This window comes from Mytilus trossulus, chromosome 4 (genome assembly GCF_036588685.1).
Source record: "Mytilus trossulus isolate FHL-02 chromosome 4, PNRI_Mtr1.1.1.hap1, whole genome shotgun sequence".
NCBI classification, from domain to species: Eukaryota; Metazoa; Mollusca; class Bivalvia; order Mytilida; family Mytilidae; genus Mytilus; species Mytilus trossulus.
This window is the reverse complement of record NC_086376.1, coordinates 20,284,473-20,310,644: the sequence shown is the minus strand read 5'-3', so window position 1 is coordinate 20,310,644 and position 26,172 is coordinate 20,284,473. Positions and strand designations below refer to the sequence as shown.

Sequence of the window (26,172 nt, the reverse complement as noted above, 5' to 3'; positions counted from 1 at the left end):
TGAAACACTCTTCATCACGATCCTTGTGAGCATATTGTTAGACAGACATGTTGTGTATCAGTTTTGTCGAGTCTGCGATTTTTGTCGCAAAAAGCAAGATATATATATATATAGCGATTTTAAATTTCGACGTCGTCGTTATCGACGGCGGCGGCGTCGACACATATTTACTTTGTAGTTCAAGTTTTTAAGTTTTAATAACTTGCTTTCACTATCCTGGATTTCTGCCAAACTTGTTTATGATCATAAGATAGTATCCAGAAGTAAAATCCTGTTATTATGTAGTTTACTTACAAATGGACTTTGTCAGTTAACATTATACATGTATTCACTGTGTTGTTGTTAATGTTTTAAAATATTTTAATATAACTTTCTTAAAATATCCGGATTTTTATTAGTTTTCTCGTTTGAATTGTTTAACATTTGTCATTTCGGGACTTTTTAGACCTGACTATGCGGTATGGGCTTTGCTCACTGTTGAAGGCCATTTGGTGACCTTTAGTTGGTCCCTAGTACCCAGAAGGAAATGTTGTGAAAAATGTATTTTCTGTTTTTCCGTATATCACATATGAATGAACTTAGTTTTTCTTCCCGTTACCATTCCATATAGTGTGCAGTTAAATCCTCTATAAGATTCATAAACCATCCGGTGTGTTTACCAAAATTGGAAAGAAGCTTCTTACCATGAAAAGATAGTATCTAGAGGATTGTTTTGTAATTAGTTTGCAACTAACAGGAAAAGTCATGGAAAGAGTTGTGTTTAAGCATTTATACAATCATTTACCTTCTTATAAATTAAGTAATGAGTATCAATGAGGATGTCTCCCTAAAAATTCAACTGCCAATTAACTATTTGAAGTATACAATTGCATATCAAAATCCTTGGAAAATAAAGATCTATTTGTAAAAAAATTGTTTTGTATTCTTTTACTTCTCTAAAGCTTTCGACAAAGTTTGGCATATGAGTCTTATATATAAAATGAAAGCTTATGGCATTGACGTTAACTTATTTAATTGGTTTCAGGATTATCTACACGACAAAAAACAGAGAGTAGTAATACAGAACTCGTCTCCTTCCCTTTGTAATGTTTCAGCTCGTGTTCCCCATGGATCAGTTCTGGGCCCTCTTCTCCTTGTCTTATATATTAATGATATTGCTGCTAAGCTTACTTCACTGTGTCGACTATTTGCTGACGACACATCATTCAATTATTCTGGTAACGACGGTGATCAGATTAAATCTGTTATCGATCGCGACCTGAAAGAGATGGGTGGTTGGTCTTCTAAATGGCTTACGTCATTTAACCCAGTTAAAACCGAAACTATGATTTTTTCAAATATTGAGATTCCAGACCTCAGCTTTTCCTTAAATGGTAAAAAAATATACCTTTAAGTACATCTCATAAGCACCTAGCTATGACTTAATCTTTAGCAGTGACGCAAAATGGAACAATCATATCGAAAGTATAATTACAAGTGTAAAGAAACACTTAAATTTTTACGTAAACTTAAATACCGATCTCGAAATAATTCAGAAAAATTATATACACTTATGTGCAGCATATTTGACTTTATGGTACAATGAAAGACTAAATTTTAATTGTATTCAGTCTTGTGTTTTCATGTGTTGTAAATTTTAGAAATATGTAGAAATTAGTTATGTACGGTACATATGTGATTATCTAACTTGAAACTCTTTGGAATTTTGTATTTGATAAGGGGGCGCTACTCCAAGCACATGTTTTAATATCCAGCCTCTTTTCCAAATTAGCTGCCAAAGGAAGAACACACAGAAATTTGGTGATATTAAAATTCATAAAATATTTAAATCCCCTCCCCCTTCCCCTTCTTCCACTTTGAAAAGAGGTTTGTTAATTGTTGAATGGAATCAGGACAATAAGAGTGGTATCCTGGGCGGTATCTGCGCCCAAAATTTGAAATGTTACACTATTATTAACAAATTTATAGTTAAGGGGAGATAACTCTAAATTGATTGACTTTTCAAAAAATTCTATTTCAATAATGGATGACATTTGTCTTTTCATTTCTTACAGAATATGCTCATTGGTTCAGGCCGTCATGAAAGTATTATATATCTAATTCATAATTGGTACTTATAATTGTAGTGTATGCAAATTTTATACATGTATCTTTTGATATGATTAATTTTGAAACATAAACTGTCACATCTGTGGCCTGCATTATCATAACATGTGTTAGTTGTTATTTTGACTTTAGCGGACCATAAACTTAGTTTTTATTCGACCCATTTTGTAATATGCCACGGAAGTGTGGGATAATTGTGGAATAGGCTACTCAAATCGATTAGAAAATTTGCACTTAGAGTTTTTAAGACTAGTAACCGGTCTACCAATATTTACTAAAACTGAAACTTTATATATTCTGAGGTTGGATGGGAATCTCTTTTTGAAAGAAGAAGGAGAAGAAAATTACAGACGTTTCATAACATAACCAAAAGCATGCACCAGAATCTTGTACCTCCTTGTGTACAAAGTACAACCAACTATCCGTTGCGAAATGACCATGATATTATTGTTCCATTTGTAGACTTTCCCTTACTACTGAATCGTTTGTTCCATCCACAACACGTGAGTGGAATATACTTGATCCAAAAGTATGAAGTGTCGACTCTATTTTTTAATTTAAGAAAGAATTAAAAAACGATAGGCCATTAAGTAAAATTGAAACGTCTTATTTGAACGGCTTAAGGAAACTGAATATCATCTTAAAGCAATCGAGATGTTCCGCTTCATTCTTAAACAATTACCTATTTAGAGCTAATATTATAAATTATCCTTCTTATATTTGTGGGTCAGATACTGAGGATATCTACTATTACTACTTTGTTTGTCTACCAGCCCAGTAGCCAGTACTTCGGTACTGGCATGAAAATACGGTTTATTTTGTTATTAAAATTTGCTGTTACAAAATATTAGAAATTATTGAAAAATTAAGGAATGTATCTCCCTCATGCAAAGCTCTGATTCCTTTCACGGATTTGGCTATACTTTTTGGACCTTTTGGATTATAACTCTTCATCTTTTATTTAAGCTTTGGATTGCAAATATTTTGGGCACGAGCATCACTGAAGAGACATGTATTGTCGAAATGCGCATCTGGTGCAAGAAAATTGGTACCGTTCATTTTAATACACATCATATAGAAAAAACTTATTTAATAATCTTAACTGGCTGTCATTAGATACAAAACTATTAATTTGCAGACACTTGGAACTTTCGAATGAACAATATTTTCAAACATGTTCACAATTTCATAAAAAAGTCAGACAGATTTGTAATGCCTTTATAGAGCGTTCTTGTTACTGACACGGAACGTCATCGTCATCATCAGTACACACGTCATCGTCACAGAATCTTATAACTTTTCAAATTTTGTTTTTCTCTATTTTTCTCTCTCTCCTCTTTTTACCTATGAAAGCTAGTATTATATTCTATGAACTGCTTTATATGCATGTCCATTATATTATTCTATTGTTGTAATTTTATATTGTATTATGGGGAAAACTTCATAAGTATGATTTCCTTGTGTCTAATCCATTTTGCTTTAATTCAGCAAATAAAATATGTCTAAACTAAACTAACAACAAAAGTAGATGAGATACTGATTTCCGTGGAAACCTTACGAATTTTTGTTATAACACTGACCAATAAATTCAGGCATGCTTCTTTTGTGTGACAACCAAACAAACCAAAAAGTTAAAATGAGTGGTCATGATAATAATTTTTAAAAAACTTTAGTTATTTGCTTACCTAATAATATCAGTTTTCCTGTCTGAAAGAGTCTTTCATCATCCCAATCTGGATGTTCCTTCCTCATAACATCACACACACGATTATGTTCTCTCATCCAAATTGTAGCATACATAAAAAGCCCGGGAAGGTTACCAAAAAATGAGTGACCGAGGGCAAAGTCATTGTCTTTTTGGACTGGCAGGATGTATTTCATTTCAACCCCGACATCCTTATTAAATTGTGGCCAATCTTCATCCTTTATAGTCTGCAATTTAAAACAGGTTTAACTATAAATAATTATCTATTTCAGCACTCACTTGTGTAACTAAATCTTTTACAAATAAAAAAAAAATTAAAGAGGACCCTCCTGCAGGTCCGGTTTTTTCGGGTTTTTTTCTGATTATGATTGGTTTCCATTATTTTCGAAAGTTTTAATATTGGAGATAAAAAGGTTATACAAAGTGTTAATAATTGTTTATTCATTATGTTCATCAATTAACAGCAAATTCAAACAACTGAAAATGATGAGATAATTTGATTTATCTGACAATATTCAATATTTTCAAAAGAATACTATGATAACTTTTAGTTAAGAAAACTGCAAAGGAAAAAGAAGTATATTTCATTTTTTGTGATTTTTTTTTATAATGAATTAGTATCACATTGTCATTGAGTAGATTTACTAGCATATTACATTTATAGTTGTCAAAAATGAATCATTATCATATTCATAAACATAATATTTTCATTTAAATGAATTTAATGTCTTCATTTTATAAATATCTTTATGTTTGTGAATTTGATATTTTTATTAATGTTATAATATATTTTACTAAATTTGATAATTTACATAAATAAGATTTTTTTCATTCTATGGAATTGATATCTTTTTGTTTATGAATAAGATATCTCAATTTTACAAATTTGATGTCTTTATTCTTTATTAATAAGATATCTTCATTTTTATTCAAACATATTTGCTTTTTCATTTATAGCATATCTTCATATTCGTAAATTAAATATCGTCATTGGTATTAATGAGATATATTCATTTTAATTAAATTGATATCTTTTTTATGCATGAGATAATTCATTTTTTTTATTGGAGTATTTTCTCTATAATGTTTAAGATATCTTTGTTAATAATGGATCTTCAGTTTTATGAGTCTAATATTTTCATTTTCATGATAGTGATAATACTCAAGGGGTAAATTCAGTAAATAAATATACGTCATCAGGGACCGCCCATTTAGAGGAGAGCTTTCTGTATAACACTGAAGTTATATGCTCTTCTGATTGGCAGATAATGTTTGTAATGAATATTTTTTGGTAGATGGATCAAAACTAGAGTGGAAAAAAAATCAAAAATAAATGCTGAATGTACTATTTTTTTTCCATTCAGGGTTGAAAAGTAATGGGGGTCAGTATAGACATTCAGTGCGAATCTACATTGTTTATAAACAAGGCCATGTGAATGTCCAAAAATGCCGCATGACCCTATGTTTTTATTGTTGCAAAAGATAGGCCTACATTTGTACTTTCATGAATGATATATGAAAGATTTTAATTTCTAAAGGTAAATCAGGTATAAATTTATTTCCACACATAGATTAGCATTAAAGTCAATGGGAGTTTTTCACTGAATTTACCCCTATATATACTCACTTGGAATTTCAATTTTCCATCTTTATGAGATCTCAGTAGATGTTCATCGTGTTTGTCTTTCCCGTACACATGTGTCATATCAACCTGTAAAACAGACAAAGTGGTTTCAAAGAAACTTATTTAACAAACAAATTACAAATTCTATGTGTTATACTTAACAGGCAAAAAGCTTCAAGTTGAACTTTATCACTCATAAGTCAAAGAGAAACTGGCTATAATCTCATGTGCACTATTACCTATTTACTGTTATTGATTGCATGTCAATACACACACCTCTAACTCTCTGTGCAGAAGCAAACCATATTATGTTGAAACTTTGAAAAATTGTTCAATTGAAACTGCACAAATTAAAAAAAAAAAAGATAGATTATTGATACATGTATTCCTTTTGAATATCTTTAACACCATTGTCACTTGTAAAATTGATAAGAGGCTGGATAAGAAAAAAACTACAGGCCCTAGTAGCAAATGGAAATTTTTAGAATATAATTACCCCATGACCTCCCCATTGATACTGTGGTCCACGTTCGATATCGGTTTTAAAAAACTGATGCGTGAAGTGTTGAGCATAGAAGCTAAACAAAGCACTTGTTCCGCGTGGTTCTGGCTTGAACTTCTCCCTGACAAATATTTTTTTAACCAGTTCATCAATGTCTGGTAATTTAATCATTCCTGCAACGCCCATTGGGGTTGGACATTCAATAGGGACTGGTGGTAAAGTTCTTGTAAAAAACGATAGGTTGTAATTTGCATCAACGGTGATGTACGAATGTTCGTTGTCATATGTAGGAGGACTATCAATTATGTCTGATCGAACTGAAACAAAGTTGCACAAAATTAGTTATGATTTGAAGATTTGTAATTCACACGTTTGTTAAAAATAATAAAAAGACTAAGACAGTTACAACAAACAATGGTTTGTGTGTACATTTCATTCAGTCACGGAAACCTAAACAATCGTTTGATTCAAATATAAAATCAGAGGTATACATTTGCCTTAATAAAAAGTCCTTGATATTTTGTTCTTTCAGTTATTTCAGTTGAAGTTATTGTTAGATATAACAGATAAAGATAACCATAAACTTAGCCTGTACCAAATTTGGTATAAACTGTCTTCTCGATAAATAAATATATACATTTATATAATTAACTTACTGGTATAAACTCTCTTCATGATAAATTTCCTCATGAAGGGTATACTATTGACAATGTTCCAGAACCATTTATTCCCTACCAACAGATTGTGTAATGTTGACGGCGAAGGCTTCAACCATAACTTTATCCTCTTTAAAAAGGTAGCTGAAAATGATAATTTAAATATAACGACACACAGATTTCCCTTCAGAATTACAGTAGATGAATAACAATCCTGATTACCATGCTCGTGGTATACATTACCCCAATTGTTATGGTCACGCTCGTTTTGCGAAAACATACCATATGTTCCATACGTCATTGGTATGTGATATGAATGGTGAACTTATATTCATCATTTAAGTTATTAAATTAATCATAAGATACGGAACCGAATACAATTGTACAAATAATGTTACTTGGAAGGTTATCCATCTTAGACTACCGATTTGACAGCTCCCATCCATCGGTAGACTGAATTGTAGAAATAACAAAAAACAAACTGAACACCTTAAAACGTTTTCCACATACACTATTTGAAATAATGATAAATTAAAAAGACACGCTATATGATACAGATTCGTATGCAGGTCAGTTCCAAATATATACTTCTTTTGACTGCTAAAGGGATATAAGATACTGACAGTGAGGGAGTTTGGCGATCAATGCATTTGAATAGGAATATATGGTTGGAATTCCCCTTTCATCCTTTTTTTAGAACTCCCTTTTTTAAATGGCTGGATCTGCGCCTGTGTCGGATCGTCAGGTTTCTAATCCGAACATACATAACCCTCGGTGTGTCCGAATATGCATATTTGTTTGTTTATTCTTGAGAAGAGGTTGGGAGGGGGGTTTATTATAAAACCGTAACATGTTAAATATATCAAATGATTAATTACCATCATCCCTTTGTATATTAAAACAAATGTTACTGTATCACGAGTTATGGAATTTTGCACTTAAAACTGCCTCTTAGTTTTAGATGATATTGTATTTGTTTATATCAACAGTTTGATTAGTCGTTCTTCTGTTAATGAACGCCTAGTATATCAACGAATAATAATGTAATGCCCTTTTAAATATGTATCTTTTTAAGTTTTAGTGAAACTCTTATAGTGGTTGCCCCTTTGATATTTTTATTAAGTGTTTGAATATGCTTTTTTAAAAGTTTGTTTGTCATATATACAGTGTCAAATGGCAACTCTTATCATTTGTGTCATATAAAATCCATGTCCATGTCAGATCTATGATGTAGTTTCTTTTTTAATCTATTTAAAACTTTTTTGAAATCGACTCGATTTTGAAAATGATATGTAAAAATAATTTGTCTATCGTTGGTTTCATAGATTTCATTCAGATTTCGTATCTTTCTGTTTGTCATTATCATACATTTATATCATATATGTTGTATAATATTATATCAGTGTGTAACAATCAGAACAAGGTTTGCACCCACATGCTACAATAACATAATGATACACCCACTTGCCAGATCACAAGTTTATATTGGTAGATAAAAGAAAGGAACGTACGAAACAACTCTTGCGACATGCTTCTTATCTAAAACTAGGAAAAACAAAATATTTAATATTTTTCATTGCATATGTTCAACATTAGAAATCAAGATAAAATATAGAACTTTGCACTCTAAACTGTCTATCAATTTAAGAATATACCGTATTTGTTCAACAGTTTGACCAATAGTTCTTCTGTTACTGAACTTCCTTGTATATCAGCGAATAATAATGTCCCGCCTTATTTAATATACTAGTATGTATCTCCCAAGTGTTTTAGTGAAACTCTTATAGTGGTTGCCCCCTTTGACATTTTTATTTAATGTATAAATATGCTTCTAGCGTTGTTTGCCTTATATACAGTGGCATATAAAACGTTTGATAATTTCTTTTATTGCCACAGTACCAAATTCAGTCCAAAATGTGACGTGTCGTCCCCGAGGGTATCACAAGTCCAGTTGTCAGCGCTTCGACGTTAACGTGAATATCAATTATGGGGTCATTTTTATTAATTTCCAGGCACCACTTTTTGGAATTTTGGGTCCTCAATGCTCTTTGTACTTGTTTGGCTTGATAATTATTTTGATATGAGCGTCACTGATGAGTCTAATGAAGTCGAAACGCGCGTCTGACGTATTTTAAAACCTATATGCATGTTACCTTTGGTTACTATTTACACATCAGTTAATACTTACGGTTTTCACAATATCTTCCAAAGAAGTCAGTGCTTGTACAATCACACTCATAATCATTAAATCCCTTTGTAAGACACACTCCACCATTTTGACACGGGTAAGAACAACATAGATTTTCTGTAATGAACATGAGAATTTTATCAAGTATAACAAATGAAAAAGAAATTTCATTGTAAATTCAAAAAGGGGAAAATCACAAAAATTGATAAATTTAAAAGTTAGACATTATCAACCAGCAAAACGAATGGAAAGCTACTGGGGTTATATTCCTGTGTTGATAAGCATTTTACGCAATGGTGGGTTTAACCTGATGTTATAGCTAGCTCAACCTTCCACCTGCATAACAGTTGTTAATAATTCCGTTATATTGACAAATTTCGATCAGCAAAAGTGCAATAAAAAAATCTTGAATATGTACACATGTTCATGTGTCATAATACAGACATTTTGTTCAGAGTCTTATAGACGACTGTCTCTGATGGAACTAATTTAAAAATATAATGATCGGGCTACGGTTTCTTATTATTGAAAAAAATATCAGTTGTTGAGTAAGAAAACGTCACGGAAAATTTCGACTTGCTACTTTTATGAAATGGAATGCGTTTAAAACATTACCATTATACGAGTGTAAAACATTATGAATAAATATAAATATATGTCAGATCTGCTTATATTTATATTTATTCATAGATAAGAAGTCGATTTGCATCATTTGATCTGATATATGCAATTTGACATAGTCGAACGCACCTTGATAAGCAAGGACGTTAATTTCAACAGGAAAACAAATCTCCAATATATGTAGGATTTCCAGGATTTCCAGGATCCGTATTCATATTTTGGCAGCAGAGCTTACTAGTTTAAAGTAAGTGGTGTTTCTGTGTTGAAAACTTTGATGTCCCTGTTTCACAAAGACATTTTAAGCCGATTAATTATAACTGTAACATCCACCTAGATATTAACCTTGAGCAGTTGAGCAGTTGAGATTTATTATCAATATGGATAAATTACCTGTTTATTTGATGAAGTCTATAGAAAATGCATGTAGTATATTTGACCATTTAACATTCACAATACACGGGGATGAAGGTAAAGCACGAATATCAATAATGTTCGGACAAAGTGATAATAAACAAAGTAAACGAACATCAAAATCTACGGAACACCGAAATAACAAAAGAATGGCTGAATATATTCAAAAAGTTACAAAAGTAGATGCAAGTCAAGATAGAAATAAAGGTATTTTACAAGAAACTGTCAATATCGATGATACTCAATTAATGGAAAATGAAAGCGCAAATATAAGGGGCGCAAAAAATAATACTAGAGTAGAGAATGGTAGCCTTACATTACAGGAAAAGAATGCACTTTTTTCAAACATACATTCCAAAAAAGTTGAATTGGAAAATTTAAACAAAGGAACAAAACAACAGGAAATTAGTGAGCATCAATTATTCGAAACTGTGAAAACAGATGATAACGATACAACAATACCAACTCGAAATGAACATGATGAAAATCCAGAGCAGTCAGATGAATCTGATAAAAATGATGATGGAGATGATGATGATGGTGATGACGACGACAATGATGCTGATAATTATGATGATGATGACGACGATGATGAAGACGATGATGATGATGATGAAGATGATGATGACGACGATGGTCATAATGATGATATAATTGCAGTTGAAATCGACGATATCATTTCTAAAGCGGTGATAAAGAAAAGTAGACTGTTTTCTGATAAATTCATCGCGAAATTGAAAGGAACCGGAAATATTATAAAATATGATCGAGGATCTGATGAAGTAGAACAAGTGAATCCAAACGATGTAGATTATCAAATATATAAGAAAAATGTAGAACATGACTTTATGGACGTGAGAACTTATGGATTCCGTCCGAATGATACTAACGATAAACTTTTGTTGATGGCTAAATTTGCTTTTGACAAAAACTATGATTGATGTTTATATTAGATAAATTTTAAATTTTGAGAATATTGATTTCCATGATTTCGAATAACTTTCTTTTCTGTAATATTTCCACTAACAAGTCTTTTAGTAAACGGCTTAGAATGTAAAAAATAAAGTTGATATGTGACGGAATTGGAAAACCATCTGCATATATATATACAATATTTATGTTCATGCTATAATAACCATTGTGACTGAGAGTAATGTTGTGAAATATAAATGCCATTGATTGTTGTTGTTTTTTAGATAGTTTTTTTTTATTTTACTTCATTTAAATTTAAAGATCAGAAAAAAAAGATACAAATTCTTAATGAAAATGATGTAATGTGTGAGAGTATGTATGTATGTAGTGTTGTTTGGACTATCTTCATAATATTGATAATATGATGTGTATAACGATTGTATCATGAGTATGTATAGATATGTAGTATGATGAATAAAAAAAAAATTTAAATTTTAATATTAAAATAGATATATTTTTTACATTTTAACCCCTTTCCTAAAATGTACAATATACGGTAAAAGGGATACAATATTGAAATACAATCAGAAGTTTCGGTAGAAGTTTAGCAGACACGAAATGTATTAAAAACAACTAAAACAGGAGTAATGCTTTGATTTGTATGGATGTAAATCATACAATCTAAACATCTTGCATTATTTATTTACATACCTGCATAAGAAACCGTTGCTAGAGATATAAGGAAAAATATCAATGTGCTCTTCATCGTCATTTCAAGATAACACAGGTGTTATTACATGTGTCTGTAAACGAAAATATTATAGTTGTTTTTTGTGATATGTTATACATCGCTTCCTCATCAATTACAAAAAAAAAATTGAAAAGCTGTCCTTCTGTTATGGACAGAACGAAAATAAACTTATAGTTGCCCTGAAGACAAAAGAATTAATGCACAGAGAAAGACCAACAACAGATGGGTAAGGCAGTTAAAAAACATTTTCACATAAACTTCCTAAAATTTTCAGTTTTCATTTTTAGCCAAAAAAAAAGACGATTATATCTCATTTGGTCAGATCCTTTCCGTTGTGAATTTCCTTCCAGTTTGGTATATTTTCTATGTAAATTTTGTACAACCACGTGGTCGATACCACTACTGGAAGAGGTTTCCTCCCCCAGGATATCACCAGACCAGTACTCGGCACTTCTGTGCTGACATGAATTATTATTGATAAAGTCATATCTATAAAAGAACTGTTTACAAAACTTTTAACTTTTTAAAATACTAATGGTTTTTCTTCCTCATGAATAGATTACCTTAGCTGTATTTGGCAAACATTTCGGAATGTTGGTCCATTTTGCTTTTCAACTGCGTACTTTATTTGGCTTTTTTTTACTTTTAGGATTCGAGCCTCACTCATGAGTCTTCTGTAGACGAAATGCACGTCTGGCGTAATACCAAATTTAATGCTTGTATCTATGATGAGTTTATTAACAAACGAAATACACGTCTAGCGATGATTTTTTTTAATCCTGGTAATTCTGTTGAGTGGATTCAGAGTACATTCAATCTGTTTCTTTTTTCTTTTAAAAGAGTAAAAAATTGAACTTTCTTCCGTCTACATTAATGTTACCCATCCTAAACATTCAACACTAATTGAAAAAAGCAAGTTTTGTTTTATTTCTATCTTGATTTAGGGAGGGATTATTCATACTTTGTATGGTTAGGGTTCCAAGTGGTAGAATTGAAGTCATCTTTTAAAAAGTTTCAAGCACTGCATTTTTATTTACCTTTAATGAATTACGGTTCAACAGATGACCACGGATATATTTCAATGGTCGATTTCCCGATCACGTTCACAGTTCCTCGATTTAACCACACTAAATGATTCTTTTCATCAAATGTGTTGTAACGATGGGTAACCTGGAAGGTGCCCCAGAGGAGCAGGATCTACTTAACCTTTTGAAGCACATGAGATATCACCCAGTTGTTTGTGAGGTTCGTGTCGTGTTTCTAAGTTTGCTATGAAGTATTGTTATGACTTTTTATATAGATATAAGAAGATGTGGTATCAGTGCCAATGAGACAACTCTCCATCCAAATAACAATTTAAAAAGTCAACCATTATAGGTAAAAGTACGGCCTTCAACATGGAGCCTTGGCTCACACCAAACAACAAGCTATAAAGGGCCCCAAAATTACTAGTGTAAAACCATTCAAACGGGAAAACCAACGGTCGTTGTCGTCGTTCGTCTTTTTGCCGCAGTGTTGTCAAATTTCTTTCTACTTTTGAGTTTGAATGTCCCCTTAGTATCGTCCGTGTCTTTTCCTATTGTCTATATATTTGCGTGAATAAGACAATATCCATAACACAAAAAATGAAATTGGTAAACATAGATTTTTAAGGTTATCTTTTATCTTTTTGATGGAAGGTAAATTTATAAAACTACATTGATCATAAGATGAATGTGGCTAATGTTAATTTCTCAAAAGACGTCGAATATCAAATGTGACAATAGCTGGCACTGTCTCTTTCAAAAAAATAAACTAAGGATTCATTATTCTGATAAATGTTATTATTGTGTGAATATATACCAATGTATCACTGTGTCTAAGAAACTAGTGCTTTATTTAGTACATTTGTGGATTATAAAATTAGATTTTATTGAATCATATTTAAGATGAAGTACGGGTCGAGGCTTAATACAGAATCATATAGGCACGTTAAATTCAACATTTACTATCCTTTAAATGAACTCATCATAGATACCAGGATTGAAATTCTATATTAACATTAACTTCATAGGTACATGGCAGTGTAACGTTAAAACAAGGATATAACGAGTTTAAACAAGCTTTACGGTTTGCTTTGTGTGTATTATCGGAATATCCCTTCGTGTTGAAATACTTAGTCATGTACAACAAACAAACATGCAGTAAATATAGCCGTGTCTTATCGTTTTGAGTTTTATTTAAAATAAATCAGTGGTTCATAAATCTTATCGACTTTTAACCAGAAGTTAGAACCATATGAAATGTACATGCAATTATAAACACTTGAATGAAACCCAATCCACTTGAATATAAAAAATATGGCCATCATTGGATACTTCCCGTCTTGCAGTAAAACAGTAAGGCTGTGCAGCATGTATAATTGTTATGTCTCAATCATCATTTCTATATAAAATAAGTAAACAATATTTTCACTTTTTTTCAATTGCAAGCGTTGAACTATTTGACCGATCATCGCTATGTGTCTGTTGTCTTTTACAAATTTCAAACTGAATATTGGTTAGCTGTGTCGTTCATTTCTTGGCATAACTTTGTGTCTATTGTCTCTTTCAATATAATAAGACACCTCGGAGTTCAGTATTTTTGTGATTTTTTTTCCCTTTTCCTACTGGTTATTCGTAAAATAGTAAATTTTTAATGTCCCCTCGAATACAACTATTGACCTCGGTTACGCCTCGGGGAATAGTTGCACCTTGGTAGACAATAAACTTACTGGACTCATACCCAGTTAATGGGTATACAATATACAGCTACGTAAAGTCAGAATGGGTTAAATAGTCAACCTTTTGTAATTTGTGATTCACGCTTTCTGCACATTGTCCATCAGCATTGATCCTTTTAACAGAAACTATGTTTTTCATATATTACTATTTTTAATTTGTTCTCTTCCGTAATTGGTATGCAATATTCGTCACGGGCCGTGAAGCACACGACTATTATCAATCAACGTTTTGAATGATCATACCTGTGGTCTAATGAAGTTAATATACAACAGATTATGAATAAATATCTACGTTTTAAAGTTTGAAACGAAATATAAATATCAACACATGTAAATAAATGATAAGTCAATACAGTTTTTACAATGTTTACAGCATATTCAATGGGATATATAAACCACTTCCGATATGAAGTGGTCGTTAATATTATTTTGACCGGTCCATAAGGAAACGTAAACATATTCTACGTAAGATATAGGTTTAACGTCTAGTGTCCAATAGTTCATACATATTCAGGGCGTGCAGAAATAAACAGTTAATACAAAAGCTATATTATCTTCAACATATACCAACCAGGATGAATGGCAAAAGATATTTGATAATAGGGGCTCGTTTAGCGAATATTTGTCTTTAATTTTATTTTTTTTCGTATTTTCTGTCTACTTGAACTTCATTATGAACGTTGGCAAAATATTTACAATTCATGTCTGTATGTTTATATCAATCTTTTTGCATTTTTTTCCCCAATATCTTGAATAAATTCAGGACATGTGTGATCTTGTTTTATATAGTTTTTTATGTTATGTAGAGTAAATTAAAGTTCATTCAACCATAACTGCCGCGACTTACCCTAACGAAAATATTAATGTCCTCTTCAGAAAATATTATATCAACACTACCTAGGTCTTGAAGAGGCAATCATATAGCATTGCAAATGTTTATATGATACCAAAATTAAGTATGAATTCAAGGATGATCAGTTAAACAATAATAACCAAAAAACACTTAGAGGTGGACATGCAAGATATGTTATTTAACGAATTATCTTAAATATTATTATGTCAACATTTTTCTTTTCGCTTGTTCAGATAATTTCGCTGCCCGAAGACTGGCGATGAAAGTTCAACAAAGAACTTTCGTTGTTTTCATTCACAATCTAATATGAATTTTAGATTGTTGCATACAAAATATGTACTTTTATACAAAAATAATGTCCACACATTTATGAATATAAGTTAACTTAAATATTATTACGTTTACCTTGTTTTCGTCTCCTCACTCTGCTGGTTTTAAAAGTTAGTAAAGCATCTCCGTTTATAAGGTATGCAACAAAAGATTTAAAAATAAATGTTAAACTTTCAGATTTATTGAGTCAAAAATTAAGTTAAATGGTTATGTATTTTTATGAGATGTACATGTACCAATAAAACCTACATACATTACATGAATGATGTATACGTTTAAAACACCCACATACATTAGACGAAGTTTGTAAGAATACAATTCCTATAAATACAATGTATTATAAATTTTCTATTCTATCATAAAAACAATACAGTTATAATTGTAAAGTGATAACGCTTGATTGTCTCACCTACTCCTTTTGTTTCCGTTTTTTTTTCATTTTTAACAAAACGATATATTCTTTTTGTTCTATCTCTGCCATTGTGCATTAGTTATATTCAACAGATGGGATAAATGGTGAAAACAAAGAAGATCCTAGTGGAATTTACTATTTAAGAAGCTATTATTTATATATTGATAATCTTAAAAACTTTATTCCTGTACCAAGTCAGGAAAATGGCCATTGTTATATTATAGTTCGTTTCTGTGTGTGTTACATTTTAATGTTTAGTTTCCGTTGTGTCGTAATTCTCCACTTATATCTGAGGCGTGCCCTAAGTTTTAGTTTGTAACACGGATTTGTTTGTTTTTTTCTCAATCAATATATTAATTTCGAACAGCGGTATACTACTGTTGCCTTTATTTATTTTGTTATTGATATATTTCTTTTGTATTAGATCTTTTAATAGGTAAAGCAAAGAAAATTGAATATGCGTTACAAAAAAAAACAACAATCATCATACATTATATGTCAAAACTCTTCTTCTCCATTTAAAAGCTGCTGCACCTAGATTTATTATCTTCTACGTGGTGCCGAATCAATACCCTCTCGAAACTGACTTAGAATAATTCTATTTTCTTTTAGAGAATTACTAGTATGGCATATTTGATAAGAATAGACAAATGCAAAACAAGAAAAGTCTGCTACATTATATAAAAATAATGATATAATCAAAATATGCTGTCTTATCTATTTGCTATTGCTAAAATAACCGATAAACTATTGCTGAAATCAAAACTATCGTATATTATGTATAAACTGTTTCTGAAATTAAAACTTTGCTTAAATAATTAAAAACTTATGCTGACATTAAAACTGTGCTTAATTATTTATATACTAGAAATTCATAATATTCAAAGAACCGTTTTTTTCTGATTACTAGTATATTTAAAGCATTTCCATTGAATTTGGTCTATCTTAAATAAAAAGCGTTCAATAGAATCTGGTTATAACAGAAAAGCAATAATAAATGCTGTTTATTACATTTTTGACATGCCATTCTTATCATATCATGATGTTAATCTCTTCGTTTTCAATATATTTTGACAAATATCTTTGATGGTAGATCCAACATTGCCGGTCCATTCTTGTAGAAGTTGGCCAATTCATAACGATAAAAAGGACACCGTTGATCACAATTATTTGACATTTCACAATTATGTAATGTGTTATTTTTCAAACAAAACCATTATACCGGTATATAAACTAAAACCAATAATCTCTCGAAACTATCATTATTCAATACACATTCAATAGATTATGTCTGTTTTTGTTCATTTATTGTTGATAATAAAATGGACTTTTATGCGACTGTCGAACAAGTGATTGGTTTAGCTAGCCATAAAATCAGGTTAAATCCACCATGTTCTACATAACAAAATGCCTGACTAGTCAGATTTATCATTATGAAAGTTGTTTTTAATTCGGAGGATGAATTTGAGCTTTTGGTTTTGCACTTTATAAAGGTCTTTCCAAATTGAATTGTCCTTGTTATTTGACGACAATGGGGTATAAAAATCATAAATTAATTGAGTGAAAACAGATCCGGTTACAAGCTAAATCCGAGGAAACACATCAACTATAAGCTTAAATGAACAGGAACACTTAAATGCAACAAAAAACAAACGCCAATATACATAGAAACGAACTATTTGGTTTTATTTATAACAACTGCCATATTCCGGACTTGGTACAGGACATTTTAAGAAAAACAAGAAGGGGTGAACCTGTTTTAGTGGCTATCCAAACATCCCGATTTATTAAAATGTCCCAAAAAAAAAGCACTGAAACGACAACACTATTTGAACTTAAATACAGCACAAGCACATACAACAACATTCATCACAGAGAAACGCACAAGCAAATAATATACCGGTAACAGTCGACACAACATGCAAACTGCAGAACAAAAACAGATATGTTCCACCAACAACAACAAACACCATAGGGTCTCAAATACAGTGACACGCCCACGTAGCTATCATGCAATCTCTAACTTTCCTCTTCCTTTTTTTTAATCATTTAAAAGAGAGGAGAGGTAAATTCTTTTTTCTATTTAAAGGCGAGGTCAACATTAAACAACTATTCGAACTTTTCAAGATATAAAGATGGGTTATCTACACAGGTTTCCAAATCCTGAAATTTCATAGTACATTTTATTTATAATAAAACAAATAAGATTAAAAAGAAATATATTGCATTCAAACCGTGTTTTTTTTAATTGAATGAATATTGTCATCTACTGATACCAATAGCTTAGTACCCCAGGAGTAGATTATCTTAGCCGTATTTGGCACAACTTTTTGGAATTTTGGGTCCTCAATGCTCTTCAACTTTGTATTTGTTTGGCTTTTTAACTATTTTGATGTGAGCGTCACTGATGAGTCTTATGTAGACGAAACGCGCGTCTGGCGTATACAATTATAATCCTGGTATTTTTGATAACTAATTAGTATGCAAAATAAAATCCTTTCTATCATTTATATAAATATATTGTTGGGCTTAGTTAAAGACGAATTATATAAATATAAGCATGACTGCACAACAAGCTGAATAACAAGCTTTAAAGGGAGGACTGCCTTAAAAATACGTATTAAACAGTGAAGACAGTTTATGTTTTTGTTGTTGAAAATGCTATGACTTTAATATATATATGTACGTGCAGACCTGGGGTAATGGTAATTTGTAATTGTAATGCATTGTAATATTACATTTTTTTGATGTAATGCAAAGTAATTTGTAATGCACATTTTCTGCATTACAATTACATGTAATGCAATGATTACTTTAGATAAAAATCGATGTAATGCCTCCATTACAATACATTACTTTTCATTACAAATTGGTAAAATATATAAAATTGAAGAATATTGTATAATATAAATAAAATATTGACAAAAACAAAAAAAAGTATGGAATAAATGTTTTATCACAGTTAATTACTGTATTAAATAAATTACATCAATCTTTAAAACACACATTAAGGTAAGAAATATAAAATGAATATAATTATTAAGTCTTGATCTTGGTTTCTGATATTTTTATAAAACGAGATTTGGAATATTTTGGTTTTTGGTGGTCAATGAAAAAACTTATACAAAAATTATCCAACCATCTATATAGATAAATGGAAAAATATGAAGATGAAATATTCATATTTCTATACACACCTTACATGTATTTCAATGAAAGATTGAATTTGTCAAACAACATTTGTAAACCAAACTGTGGGTTGGGTCCTGTCTGTGTTGTTATTATTTCACCTAATTAATATCACAATGTTTTTATTGCAATCAAATCTTCTCAACTTGTTTTTGTCCTCACAGAGCCCTTGGGCATTTCAGAAGATAATCCTTTAATGACACATTTATTATATCCCTTTGAAATCCCTTAATGATGTCTTAACGATTAAGTGATCAATGTTAGAAAATTATATGATATTTTTTTTATTTTTTACCACAACCTAAGAAACTTAAAAGTGACTTTTTCAGTTTCATGCCTCCTACTACCAATCAAATAGCATAGACACAGGTATGGTGCAGTACATGATGTTGACATCTACTTGTCTGAGCTATGTGAAGAAATTTCAATCAATGCACTGGAATAATGGTAGTCAAATTCAGTGTGCCTTTCTTCTTTGGCTACAACAGCTATCAAGTATTTAGCCATTTCCCACAAATCAGCTTTTGTAGAAAGATTGTTTAGTATAGTAGGAAAGATGTACAGAACTGATTGCTGTTCTCTTTGAACCACTTATGATGATAAAGTGCAATGGACATATTAATGAAGTCTATGCCACTAACACTGTATATATATATGTATATACCCCTGTAATATTTATCAATTTCTTATAAAAATATGTTTTTGAAATGTGTTTAGCTGTTATATTGAAAAAGTAATGTGTAATGTAATGCATTACAAAGGCAAAGTAATTGTAATGTAATGCATTACATGTGAGAAAAAATGTAATTGTAATTGTAATTGTAATGGAAGAATCACAAAGTAATTGTAATGTAATGCATTACATTGCAATGTAATGGCCCCAGGCCTGTGTACGTGGCGGAAGAATTTTATCGTATGATAATTCTATTTATACAACAATATAATTGTAACAGGTTTTATGAACTCGAGTGTATTTAAATACGGTGGACTCGATTTGAAATTATCGATATGGCGTTGACTATTCGCATGTACACACGTAGTTTTTGTTAGTTATACTTAAGCACATATATATTCGAAAACAGTATTAAATACTTTTTGTAACATTTTTTGTTTGGTTTTTTTTTTAGATTGTTGAGACAACCTTTTTTAGTTTATTTAAACAGATGACTTATTCTGAGATGTGGACTGTATTTGCACAATTACAAACCTTTGCAATTTGTTATCATTGGATAAACATGTATTGCAATTATTTGATATTATATAAAAGAGAATGGTCATCGTCATGATGATCGTGCCTGACAAGTTTTAAAACTAGTGTTTTAGTTATTTATATTATGAATGTGATAAAAAAAAAACAGATTGGGCCGAGGTATATAGAAATTATATCGTCTAGTATATAAATAATTTATGTTCGTTTGAACGAAGAGAATTTAGAAAATAAGTTTATTTTTTTCTATAGTATAGGTGGTTTTATTTTATCTATTGATCGTTTATTATTAATATATTTGAAAGGGTGAAACATTTCAAATTGATATTAATTGACTTCAACCCTCAAGATGTGTTAATGGTGCTTGACCTACGAAGATACATAAAGAACGATTACTTTAACTTGTATTAGAACTATGAATAAACAAAATAGGTGTTCATGGTCCGATTGCACTACTTCTTTTCAATTTATGAATCGAAAATATAAGACATGTTTTTGTGGAGGCGAACCGCTAACAAACAACATCAAATAACATTTAGAACAGTTTAAACATTTAAAAAAAAACAGCGTTTAACCTAAACAAACGTCAGTAACTTCACTGGGAGAAAGTGGCTGTTGCCCAACATTGCAAATCCAGATAAGATTGTATATTTCCTGAATACTCTTGATCTAAAGCCTTGTTAGTCGAAACAATTGGTAAAAGTCTGTATAATATGTAGGACAACACGAATATCAAGCGTTCTTGAGCTATAATATCGAAATAATGGATTTATACGACGATTAAAAAAAAACAGGAAGCCGTACGTAACTTTAAGTTATTCGTAAAGGATTGTACGGCCGTACGTCATATGCTCAAAATGTAATTGATTTGTCAACTATATACTTTTAAATATTTATCATTAGCCTGCCCACTGTCCCATCCCAATCCTTAAGTTATTGACATGTCAATTGAAAATGTGCATTTTTACATACTTCTGTGTTTTTTTATCGTTATTATGTTATACTGTTACACCACTGTCCCAAGTTAGGGAGGGTTTGGATCCTGCAAATATGTGTTTTAAATCAAACAAAAAAATACTGAACTCCAAGGAGAATTCAAAAAGAAGAATCTCTAATCAAATGGCATAATCAAAAGCTTAATCACATCTAACAAAAGTATAACAACTTCAATACCCTTGACTTGGTATAGACATGTTTCTATGTATGTAAACCTCTCACTTGTATGACAGTCTCCTCAAATTCCATTGTATTGATAGTGATATGTGAGCAAAACAAACAGACATGATAGGTAAAAATATCAAAATTGGAGTACAGCAGTCATTATTGTGTTATAATCTTATTCACTATAAAAATAAACAAATATGAAACAAAGAATCACAAAACGGCATATAGACTAAGCATATTTGCAAAAATTAATGATTATCAGAATACACAAAGTTACCATAGTACAATAACACAATGACGGAAGTATAGATTCACGTCGTATTATATGTATCATATATAAAGGCAACAGTAGAATACCGCTGTTCAAAATTCATAAATCGATATAGAAAAAAAAAATTGGGTTACAAACTAAAACTAAGGGAAACGTATCAAATATAAGAGAACTACGAGACAACACCGAAACGTAACTCACACAGAAACAAATTATAATGTAACAATGGCCATTTTTCTGACTTGGTACAGGGCATAACATAAAAATGCATTTATGTTAAGAAAAAAATGCATATAGACAAAGAACATTCTATATGCATATGTCTGTCCCTAAACAAGGGCCTGTAATTAAATGGTAGTCGTGTGTTACTGTGTTACATATTTGTTTTTCATTCATTTTTGTACATAAATTAGGCCGTCAGTTTTCTTGCTAGGGTACCGGTAATCAATGTGTCAAATAACAGATGTAAAATTTTCAACAAATATATAAAAAAAAAAAATTTAAAGTTTTCTCGCTTGAATTATTTTGCATTTGTCATTTTTAAGAGTTCTCTCATTGGTAATCGTTTTTTCATATTACATAATAAATAATATTATAAATAAAGCCCAATACGGTTGTATTTTTAGTTCATTTGTTATTTGTTACTTGTGATTTTTTAATCTATCCTAGTTATTTACTATGACATTTTGACTGAGCGAGGAGTAGTTATTGACTCTGACATTTTGGCTGAGCGCGGAGTAGTTATTGACTCTGACATTTTAACTGAGCGAGGAGTAGTTATTGACATTGAAATTTTGACTGAACAAGGAGTAGTAATTGACTCTGACATTTTGACTGAGCGAGGAGTAGTTATTGACATTGAAATTTTGACTGAACGAGGAGTAGTTATTGACTCTGACATTTTGACTGAGCGAGAAGTAGTTATTGTCTCTGAATTTTGGCTGAGCAAGGAGTAGTTATTGACTGTGACATTTTGACTGAGCGAGGAGTAGTTATTGACTCTGACATTTTAACTGAGCGAGGAGTAGTTATTGACATTGAAATTTTGACTGAACAAGGAGTAGTTATTGACTGTGACATTTTGACTGAGCGAGGAGTAGTTATTGACATTGAAATTTTGACTGAACAAGGAGTAGTTATTGACTGTGACATTTTGACTGAGCGAGGAGTAGTTATTGACATTGAGATTTTGACTGAACAAGGAGTAGTTATTGACTGTGACATTTTGACTGAGCGAGGAGTAGTTATTGACTCTGACATTTTGACTGAGCGAAGAGTAGTTATTGACTCTGACATTTTGACTGAGCGAGGAGTAGTTATTGACTCTGACATTTTGACTGTGCAAGGAGTAGTTATTGACTCTGTCATTTTGACTGAGCGAGGAGCAGTTATTGACTTTGACATTTTAACTGAGCAAAGAGTAGTTATTGACTTTGACATTTTGACTGAGCGAAGAGTAGTTATTGACTCTGACATTTTGACTGAGCGAGGAGTAGTTATTGACTCTGATATTTTGACTGTGCAAGGAGTAGTTATTGACTCTGTCATTTTGACTGAGCGAGGAGCAGTAAATGACTCTGAAATTTTGACTGAGTGGGGAGAAGTTATTGACTTTGACATTTTGACTCAACGAGGAGTAGTTGTTGACTCTGACATTTTGACTGAACGAGGAGAAGTTATTGACTTTTGACTGAGCGAAGAGTAGTTATTGACTTTGACATTTTGACTGAGCGAGGAGTAGTTATTGACTTTTGACTGAGCGAGGAGTAATTATTTACTCTGAAATTTTGACTGAGCAAGGAGTAGTTATTGTTTTTTGACTGAGCGAGGAGCAGTTATTGACTTTGACATTTTGACTGAGCGAGGAGTAGTTATTGACTTTTGACTGAGCGAGGAGTAGTTATTGACTTTGACATTTTGACTGAGCGAGGAGTAGCTATTGACTTTTGACTGAGCGAGGAGTAGTTATTGACTTTGACATTTTAACTGAGCGAGGAGTAGTAATTGATTTTTGAAATTTTGACTGAACAAGGAGTAGTAATTGACTCTGACATTTTGACTGAGCGAGGAGTAGTTATTGACATTGAAATTTTGACTGAACGAGGAGTAGTTATTGACTCTGATATTTTGACTGAGCGAGAAGTAGTTATTGTCTTTGAATTTTGGCTGAGCAAGGAGTAGTTATTGACTGTGACATTTTGACTGAGCGAGGAGTAGTTATTGTTTTTTGACTGAGCGAGGAGCAGTTATTGACTTTGACATTTTGACTGAGCGAGGAGTAGTTATTGACTTTTGACTGAGCGAGGAGTAGTTATTGACTTTGACATTTTGACTGAGCGAGGAGTAGTTATTGACTTTTGACTGAGCGAGGAGTAGTTATTGACTTTGACATTTTGACTGAGCGAGGAGTAGCTATTGACTTTTGACTGAGCGAGGAGTAGTTATTGACTTTGACATTTTAACTGAGCGAGGAGTAGTAATTGATTTTTGAAATTTTGACTGAACAAGGAGTAGTAATTGACTCTGACATTTTGACTGAGCGAGGAGTAGTTATTGACATTGAAATTTTGACTGAACGAGGAGTAGTTATTGACTCTGATATTTTGACTGAGCGAGAAGTAGTTATTGTCTTTGAATTTTGGCTGAGCAAGGAGTAGTTATTGACTGTGACATTTTGACTGAGCGAGGAGTAGTTATTGTTTTTTGACTGAGCGAGGAGCAGTTATTGACTTTGACATTTTGACTGAGCGAGGAGTAGTTATTGACTTTTGACTGAGCGAGGAGTAGTTATTGACTTTGACATTTTGACTGAGCGAGGAGTAGTTATTGACTTTTGACTGAGCGAGGAGTAGTTATTGACTTTGACATTTTGACTGAGCGAGGAGTAGCTATTGACTTTTGACTGAGCGAGGAGTAGTTATTGACTTTGACATTTTAACTGAGCGAGGAGTAGTAATTGATTTTTGAAATTTTGACTGAACAAGGAGTAGTAATTGACTCTGACATTTTGACTGAGCGAGGAGTAGTTATTGACATTGAAATTTTGACTGAACGAGGAGTAGTTATTGACTCTGATATTTTGACTGAGCGAGAAGTAGTTATTGTCTTTGAATTTTGGCTGAGCAAGGAGTAGTTATTGACTGTGACATTTTGACTGAGCGAGGAGTAGTTATTGTTTTTTGACTGAGCGAGGAGCAGTTATTGACTTTGACATTTTGACTGAGCGAGGAGTAGTTATTGACTTTTGACTGAGCGAGGAGTAGTTATTGACTTTGACATTTTGACTGAGCGAGGAGTAGTTATTGACTTTTGACTGAGCGAGGAGTAGTTATTGACTTTTGACTGAGCGAGGAGTAGTTATTGACTTTGACATTTTGACTGAGCGAGGAGCAGTTATTGACCTTGACATTTTGACTGAGCGAGGAGTAGTTATTGACTTTTGACTGAGCGAGGAGTAGTTATTGACTTTGACATTTTGACTGAGCGAGGAGTAGCTATTGACTTTTGACTGAGCGCGGAGTAGTTATTGACTTTGACATTTTGACTGAGCGAGGAGTAGTTATTGACTTTTGAAATTTTGACTGAACAAGGAGTAGTAATTGACTCTGACATTTTGACTGAGCGAGGAGTAGTTATTGACATTGAAATTTTGACTGAACGAGGAGTAGTTATTGACTCTGACATTTTGACTGAGCGAGAAGTAGTTATTGTCTCTGAATTTTGGCTGAGCAAGGAGTAGTTATTGACTGTGACATTTTGACTGAGCGAGGAGTAGTTATTGACTCTGACATTTTAACTGAGCGAGGAGTAGTTATTGACATTGAAATTTTGACTGAACAAGGAGTAGTTATTGACTGTGACATTTTGACTGAGCGAGGAGTAGTTATTGACATTGAAATTTTGACTGAACAAGGAGTAGTTATTGACTGTGACATTTTGACTGAGCGAGGAGTAGTTATTGACATTGAAATTTTGACTGAACAAGGAGTAGTTATTGACTGTGACATTTTGACTGAGCGAGGAGTAGTTATTGACTCTGACATTTTGACTGAGCGAAGAGTAGTTATTGACTCTGACATTTTGACTGAGCGAGGAGTAGTTATTGACTCTGACATTTTGACTGTGCAAGGAGTAGTTATTGACTCTGTCATTTTGACTGAGCGAGGAGCAGTTATTGACTGTGACATTTTAACTGAGCAAAGAGTAGTTATCGACTTTGACATTTTGACTGAGCGAAGAGTAGTTATTGACTCTGACATTTTGACTGAGCGAGGAGTAGTTATTGACTCTGACATTTTGACTGTGCAAGGAGTAGTTATTGACTCTGTCATTTTGACTGAGCGAGGAGCAGTAAATGACTCTGAAATTTTGACTGAGTGGGGAGAAGTTATTGACTTTGACATTTTGACTCAACGAGGAGTAGTTGTTGACTCTGACATTTTGACTGAACGAGGAGAAGTTATTGACTTTGAAATTTTGACTGAGCGAGGAGTAGTTATTGACTTTTGA

At 31.9% G+C, this 26,172-nt stretch overlaps 2 protein-coding genes across 2 annotated transcripts in view; one reads left to right on the top strand and one right to left on the bottom strand.

Annotated features, from left to right (window-relative positions):
* Window positions 1-15,620, bottom strand: part of LOC134714853 (prostaglandin G/H synthase 2-like) — a 21,277-nt gene extending 5,657 nt beyond the window's left edge. Inside the window, exons 1-7 of the mRNA XM_063576490.1 lie at window positions 15,496-15,620; window positions 11,437-11,528; window positions 8,782-8,898; window positions 6,594-6,737; window positions 5,932-6,254; window positions 5,439-5,522; window positions 3,792-4,038 (exon numbers count right to left, since the gene is read on the bottom strand). Of these exons, the coding sequence (XP_063432560.1) occupies window positions 3,792-4,038; window positions 5,439-5,522; window positions 5,932-6,254; window positions 6,594-6,737; window positions 8,782-8,898; window positions 11,437-11,497 (976 nt within the window). The 5' untranslated portion in view covers window positions 11,498-11,528; window positions 15,496-15,620. The remainder of the gene's footprint in view (window positions 1-3,791; window positions 4,039-5,438; window positions 5,523-5,931; window positions 6,255-6,593; window positions 6,738-8,781; window positions 8,899-11,436; window positions 11,529-15,495) is intronic.
* LOC134716485 (cysteine-rich, acidic integral membrane protein-like) lies at window positions 12,638-26,172 on the top strand. The gene is made up of 3 exons (XM_063579489.1): window positions 12,638-12,721; window positions 22,646-23,338; window positions 25,429-26,172. Exons 1-3 carry the CDS (start codon window positions 12,638-12,640, stop codon window positions 26,170-26,172), a joined length of 1,521 nt encoding a protein of 506 aa, XP_063435559.1.

What these genes read in the sequence shown, in the direction of transcription:
- LOC134716485 (XM_063579489.1), top strand. Translation starts at nt 12,638, where the DNA reads ATGGGTAACCTGGAAGGTGCCCCAGAGGAGCAGGATCTACTTAACCTT. An exon ending in ATCACCCAGTTGTTTGTGAG is followed by an intron (nt 12,722 to 22,645) that starts GTTCGTGTCGTG and finishes ATTTTGACTGAG; the next exon opens with CGAGGAGTAGTTATTGACTC. An exon ending in TTTTGACTGAACGAGGAGAA is followed by an intron (nt 23,339 to 25,428) that starts GTTATTGACTTT and finishes ATTTTGACTGAG; the next exon opens with CGAGGAGTAGTTATTGACTC.